At 69.3% G+C, this 6,923-nt stretch overlaps 1 protein-coding gene across 1 annotated transcript; it reads left to right on the forward strand.

Moving 5' to 3' along the window:
* The first annotated feature begins 938 nt into the window (after window positions 1-938).
* LOC118159968 (all-trans-retinol 13,14-reductase-like) lies at window positions 939-6,875 on the forward strand. The gene is given in 12 exon segments (XM_035314500.1): window positions 939-1,394; window positions 1,522-1,704; window positions 2,493-2,722; window positions 3,259-3,454; window positions 4,063-4,142; window positions 4,144-4,261; window positions 4,353-4,481; window positions 4,949-5,087; window positions 5,163-5,272; window positions 5,482-5,648; window positions 6,086-6,245; window positions 6,651-6,875. Coding segments are annotated over 12 exon segments (1,821 nt in total). The 5' UTR covers window positions 939-1,231; the 3' UTR covers window positions 6,797-6,875.
* The last annotated feature ends 48 nt before the right edge of the window (window positions 6,876-6,923 follow it).

Here is a 6,923-nt window from a genome sequence, read left to right on the forward strand (position 1 = left end):
GGGGGGGGGGTGACACTGGGGGATGGGGACACGGGGGGACCACAGGGTCTGGCTGCATGGGTGGGTGCGCGTGCACGTGCGTGTGCCCACCCTGGGGGCTCTGCGCTGCCTCCGCTGTGTCCCCTTCGTCCCCGTGCCCCTGTCCTGCGGGGACACCCCGGGGTGCCCGCGTCCCCATCCCCGGGTTGCTCCTTTTTGGTACTTTGCTGTGACTTTTATTAAAGATCAAGGAGAGAAAAGCAGCGCTTTTGTGTCATCGTGGCCAAAGCGGGAGGGGCTCTGTCACCCGTGTCACTTGTGTCACCCGTGCCTCCCGTGCCACCCGTGGCCCTCTCCCACCTGATGCAGGTGGTTTCATCTCTGCAGAAGGCTGGTTCGCCCCCGCTTGGCACCCAGAGGGTGTTTGGGGGGTGCCACACACGCGTGTGCGTGTGTCGGTGTGCGCGTGGGGGTGCGCAGCGGGGCTGCTTGGGTGGCTCTGGTTGCTGCGCGTGGGTGCGTGCACGTGGGGTGTTTGCGCGTGTGTGTGTGTGTGTGTGCCCACGGGGTGTGTGCGCGTGTCGCGTTGCACCCGCGGTCCCTTCCTCGCTGCCGCCGGGAGAGGTCAGCAGAGCTGCAGCGCTGGCTGTGCCTGCGCGTGGCTGGGCGTGCAAGGGCGTCCACGCGCGTGTTTGCACCGCGCTGCGCGTGTATGGCCGTGCACACTCGTGCCCAGCCGTGCCCCTGCCTCCTTGCACAGCCGTGCACCCGTTGCATCCCTGCGTGCACTCCCCACGCACACGCGCGTGCCCCCACCCCGCCACGCTGCGACCTGGCCCGCGTCCCATCGCCGTCCCCAAGGGGTTCAGATGGAGGGGCCGCTCCCTCTGCGCCCCCTCCCGGGCCGTGGACCCCCCCCGTGGGGTGCAGCCCCCCTTAGCTGGGCGGCTTTAGGCAGCCGTGGCTATAAGCTGCCGCGCTAAGCCGCCGCGCTGGGCGGTGGGGTGTCCGTAAGCTGCCGTGCCCAGGGGCTCGTGCGGCTGTAAGCGGCTCTGCCCGTAAGCCGACGGCTCCATAAGCCTCCGGGTCCGTAAGCTGCCGGCTCCATAAGCCTCCGGGTCCATAAACCACCCGGTCCGTAAGCCACCGGGTCCTTAAGCTGCCGGGCTCTAAGGCGCGGAGCCTATAGGGTGCGTTGTCCGCAAGGTGCAAAGTCCACGAGGTGCAGTACCTGCACGGCACGGCCGCAGCCATGTGGGCCGCGCTGCTGCTGCTGGCCCTGGGCACGCTGGCGCTGGGGCTGGTGGCCCACCGGCTCCTGTCCCCTGCTGGCAACCCTTTTGCCCGGCCCCCCACGGATCCTCCCCGGCCTCTGGTGACGGATCAGCGGGCGCGCGACCGGGTGCTGAAGCGGGGTGAGTCGGGGCATGCCCTCTGTCCGTCCATCCGTCTGTCCCCGGTGGATGCATGTGGCACGCTGCGTGGGTGCAGCAAGGTGCAGCCCTGTGCCCTCACCTCCTCCCCCATTTGCCCTGTGCTCAGGGTTCAGCGCCGCGCGCGTGCCGCGGGACCTGGACGCCGTGGTCATCGGCAGCGGCATGGGCGGCCTGGCGGCGGCCGGCACCCTGGCCAAGGTGGGCAAGCGGGTGCTGGTGCTGGAGCAGCACGACCAGGCCGGCGGCTGCTGCCACACCTTCCAGGAGCAGGGCAGCGAGTTCGACGTGGGTAAGGACCCCCCTCTGCCACCCCCCGGCGGTCCCCGCCGCGTTGGGGTGCGGGTCCCTGTCCCCGTGTGTGCGTGTGGCTGTGCCGCAGGGTTGCAGGGTGCGCGTGTGTGCGGCGTGTGCATGCAGCGTTTGCTGTGCCTGCACATACGTGCGGCGTGTGTGCATGCATTGCGTGCACCGTGCGTGTTCCTGCAGCGTGCGGATCACATGCACCGAGCGCATGCACGTGCAGTGCTGCACCAGGCAGTGTGCAGGGCGTGTGTGCAGTGCCTGCACTTTTTGTCGTGCGAGCACTGTTTGTGTGCAGCACGCAGGCGTGCAGTGCGCGCGTGCAGCATCTGCGCTGTTTCTTGCCGTGTTTGCACCGCGTGCACGCAGTCCGTGCTTTCGTGGCGTGCGGTGATTGCAGCGCGCACACGTGCACGCAGCGCGCCGGCGGTGCAGACGGTGTCTGCATGCGGAGCATAGGCAATGCGCAGCGTGTTGGGTACGCTGCACGCAGCATTTGGATGTGCAGGGCGTGTGCGCCGCCTGCATTCAGCGTGCACACCGTGCTTGCAGTCTGTGCATGCGGCGTGGGCATGCACTGCGCACACCCCTGCAGAGTGTGCACGCAGTGCGCGCGCCCTGCTTGCAGCCCACCCCCCTACACACACCTCTCAAGGAATCCCCAACGCTTCAACCCCCCGCCTGCCACCCCGGGGGGGCTCCCGCCGCGTGTCCCCGAGGTGGGCGCGACCCTGTCCCCCCTCACCCCGCGGGCGCTGACCCCCCCGGGGCCCGCAGGCATCCACTACGTGGGGCAGATGCACGAGGGCAGCATGCTGCGCGTGGCGCTGGACCAGCTGACGGACGGGCAGCTCTGCTGGCAGCGCCTGCCCGACCCCTACGACGAGGTGGCCCTGGGTCCCCACCGCTACCAGCTCCGCGCCGGCAAGGCCGCCTTCGCCGCCGCGCTGGAGGAGCAGTTCCCCGCTGAGAAGGAGGCCATCGGGGAGTTCATGAGGCTCTCCAAGGTGGGAGGCCCTGGGGACCCCCCCTGGGGACACCCCTGGTCCCGGCGTGCCGGGTGTCACCTCGATTTCTGTGTCCCCTCGCTGTCCGTGGGGCGGGAGGTGGCATGTCCCCAGCACGGCTGGACTGGGAGGGGGTGTGGAGGTGGAGGGGGTGGCACTGGGGACGTGGGTGGTGGGTTGGGGGGGACATGGGTGGTGGGGATGGTGGGGACACAAGTGGTGGCCATGGTGGGGACACGTGCAGTGGGCACACTGGGGACAAGGGAGATGAACATGCTGGGGACAAGGGTGGCTGTGGTGGGGCCATGAGCGAAGGGGACGGTGGGGACACGGACAATGAGCATGCCGGGGACAAGGATGGTCAGGGTGGGGACACGAACATCGGGCGCGTTGGATACGGAGAGATGAGGACGGTGGGGACACGGTGGGGCCAGGGACATGGCAGTGAGCGTGGTGGGGAGCTGGTGGTGGCCCTTGGGGACACGGGCGTTGGGTCGGTGGCCGTGCCGGGGTGACAGGGACCTGTCGCGGCCCAGCTGGCCTCGAGGCACGTGGCGCTGCTGGCGCTGCTGAAGATGGTGCCGCGGTGGCTGGCCGCCCTGCTGCTCCGCACCGGCCTCGTGCACCGCCTCTCGCCCGTCTTCCGCATGGCGGCCACCGGACACAGCGAGGCCGTGGCCCGGCTGACGGCCGACCAGGACCTGCGCGCTCTGCTCAGCTACCTCTTCTATGGTCAGCCGCTGTCGCGACAGGGAGGGGGCCGTCGCGATAGGGAGGGGGCCGCAGCGATAGGGAGGGCGCCACAGCAACAGGGGGGGGCGGCGCTGAGATCGAAGAGGGCTGCAGTGTGGTAGGGGAGAGCTGCGTCGTGGTGGGGAGTGTTATGTCGTGATAGGGGAGGCCACATCACGATAGACGAGGGCAGCGTTGCGATAGGAGAGCTATGTCGTGACAAGGGAGGGCTGTGTCATGATAAGCAGGGCTGACCCGCAGTAGGCCAGGCAGTGTCATAAGACAGGAGGGCCACGCTGCAAGGGGGTAGGGCTGTCTCACGATAGGGAAGGGGCTTATCGTGATAGGGGAAGGCCATATCATGATAACAGGAGGATGTGCGGCGGTAGGGAGTGCCATGCTGCAATGGGAGAGGGCACCATCGCGATGGGGGAGGGCTGTACCGTGATGGGGAGGCTCATGTCGCGACAGGGGAGCCTTGTGTTGCGATAGGGGAAGTTCCTATCGCGACAGGGGATGGCTGCCCTGCTGTGGGGTGGGGGCTGGCTGTGCGGGCACGTCCCCCGCTCACGGCCAGCCCCTTCACGGTCCCCCCCCCGCTCCCCCAGGCACGGCGCCGCGGGACTCCAGCTTCCTGATCAACGTGCTGATGGTGCACCACTACCAGCGGGGCGCCTGGTACCCGCGGGGGGGGGGCCAGCGAGATCGCCTTCCACGCCGTGCCCCTCATCGAGCGGGCCGGGGGGGCCGTGCTGGTGCGCGCCCCCGTCACCCGCGTCCTCGTCTCGCCCGCCGGCGCCGCCGTGGGTGAGCGCACCTGCCCCCGGGGAGGGTGACGGCGTGGGGACGGGGGGGACAGCGCCGTGTCGCGTGTTTGCGTGTCCCCCCCCCCCGGCAGGGGTGGCCGTGCGGAAGGGGCCGAGCGAGGAGGAGGAGGTGGAGATCTTGGCGCCCGTCGTCATCTCCGACGCCGGCATCTTCAACACCTTCGGCAAGCTGCTGCCGCCTCCGCTCCGCAGCCACCCAGGTACGGAGTCCCCGGGGTCCCCACCGTCCCCGGGTGTCCCCAGCGTCCCCAGGGGTCATGGCGTCCCCAACACCCGCAGTGTCCCCAGCACCCTTGGCATCCCCCCTATCCGTGGTGTCCCAAGCGTCCCCAACAACTGCAGGGTCCCCAGAGTCCCCAAGGACCATGGTGTCCCCAGCAGCCCCATTGTCCCCTGCATCCCCACTGTCCCTGGTGTCCCAAGTGTTCCCAACACCCCCATTGTCCCCAGTGTCCCCACTATCCCTGGTGTCCCAAGCGTCCCCAACAACTGGGGGACACTGCAGTGTCCCCGTCATCCTTGGCATCCCCGTGTCCCCAGCAGCCCCCTTATCCCCAGCATCCCCATTATCCTTGGTGTCCCCAAGCGTCCCCATCACCCCCAGTGTCCCCATTGTCCCCTCTGGGAGGGGGGTGGCATCGTCCCCAGCCCTCCCACGTCCCTGCAGACGTCCGCTCCCGCCTGGCCATGGTGCGCCACGGCATGGGCTCCTTCCTGGTGTTCGTGGGGCTGCGGGGCAGCGCGGCCGAGCTGGCCCTGCCCGCCACCAACTTCTGGATCTACCCCCACAACGACCTGGATGCCATGTAAGGGCCCCCCCGGGGGCTGTGGGACGGGGACAGGGACGGGGACGGGGTGGGTGCCACACGCCGTGCCCGCAGGATGACCCGTTACACCGCCCTGCACCGCGACGACGTCCCTGAGAACCTGGCCATGATGTTCATCACCTTCCCCGCTGCCAAGGACCCCACCTACGAGGAGAGGCACCCAGGTAGGGCCGGGGGGTGCTGCTGGTGCCGTGTCCCCCCCCCCCCGGGGCTCCCATCCGCTCAGCATCACCGGCTCAGCACCACCTCAACCCCGACGGCCGTGACTGCGGGGTGGGCACCGGCGCGTCCGGGGGTGGCACCGGCACAGGGCGACCGAGGGGACATGGGGAGGGCATTGGGGACAGCATGGGGACACCGTGCCCCCCCGCAGGCCGCTCGTGCATGACCATCCTGACCATGGCGCGGTACGAGTGGTTCGAGGAGTGGGCCGGCACCCGCGCCAAGCACCGGGGTGCTGAGTACCAGCAGTACAAGGGGGCCATCGCCCAGCGGCTGCTGGAGCGCGCGCTGCAGCGCTTCCCCCAGCTCCACGACAAGGTGACGGCGGGCGGGGGCGTCCCCGGGAAATGGGGGGGGTGGTGGGGACGGGGAGGGCCATGGGATTGGGGGGCACACGGGGTTGGGGTGCTCCTTCGGAGGTGGGGTGCGCCCATGGGGTGGGATGCACGGTGGAAATGGGGGTGCGCGTGGGGGCTGGGTGCACTGTGGGTGTCCTGTGGGAATGGGGTACCCCGTGGGAATGGGGTGCCCTGGGGGGTGGGGTTCCCATTGGGAATGGGGTGCCCTGGGGGGTGGGCTTGGACCCAGTGTGGGACCTGCTCTTTGGTGGGGGGGGGTTGTGCCCCGCCTGTGTGCACCCTGGCATGCCTGGTGCCCCCGGTGTTCCCCGTGCCCCCGGGGTTCCCCATGCCCCCGCTGTTTCCCGTGCCCCCCGGTGCTCCCTGTGCACCCCCTTGTGCCCCCCCCCCGGGCAGGTGGAGTTCGTGGAGGCGGCGTCGCCGCTCACCAACGAGCACTACCTGGCGGCGCCCCGCGGCGAGATGTACGGCGCCGAGCACGACGTCGGCCGCTTCACCCCGGACGTGGTGGCCGCCATGAGAGCCGAGACGCCCGTGAAGAACCTGTACCTGACGGGTAAGGGGCCCCGTCCTCGTGTCCCCTATCTCCGTGTCCCCTGTCCCCATGCCCAGCTCCAGGCAGGAGGCAGAGCCCCGAGGGGGGCTCCCTGCAGCATGGGATGTCCCCACGCAGTGGTGGCCACGTCCCCCATAGTGGTGGCCACGTCCCCCCATGGTTTTGGACATGTCCATCCATGGTGGTGGCCGTGTCCCCCATGGTGGTGGCCATGTCCCCCATGGTGGTAGCCCTGTCCCCTATTGCAATGGCCACGTACCCTATTGCGCTGGCCACGTCCCCATTGCGGTGGCCATGTCCCCATTGCGGTGGCCATGTCCCCATTGCGGTAGCCATGTCCCCCCATAGTGGTGGCCACGTCCCCCCATAGTGGTGGCCACGTCCCAGCCGTGGGCTCGTCCCCAGGGCAGGACGTGTTCAGCTGCGGGCTGGCGGGGGCCCTCCACGGGGGGCTGCTCTGCGCCTCTGCGGTGCTGGGCCGTGTGCTCTACCTGGACCTGCTGCTCCTCAAGAAGAAGATCAAGCGGCGCCGGGGCCGGCAAGCGGCATGAGCGCACGGGGACACCCCTGGTGGGGACAGCCCCCTGCTGGGGACGGACAGAGCTCCCAGTTCAATAAACTGGGATGCTCAACTGGCCTGGGTCCTTCTCTTACTGGGGGGGGTGGGATGGGATGGGA

The sequence above is a fragment of the Oxyura jamaicensis genome, unplaced genomic scaffold (assembly GCF_011077185.1).
Source record: "Oxyura jamaicensis isolate SHBP4307 breed ruddy duck unplaced genomic scaffold, BPBGC_Ojam_1.0 oxyUn_random_OJ72837, whole genome shotgun sequence".
Lineage (NCBI taxonomy): Eukaryota > Metazoa > Chordata > Aves > Anseriformes > Anatidae > Oxyura > Oxyura jamaicensis.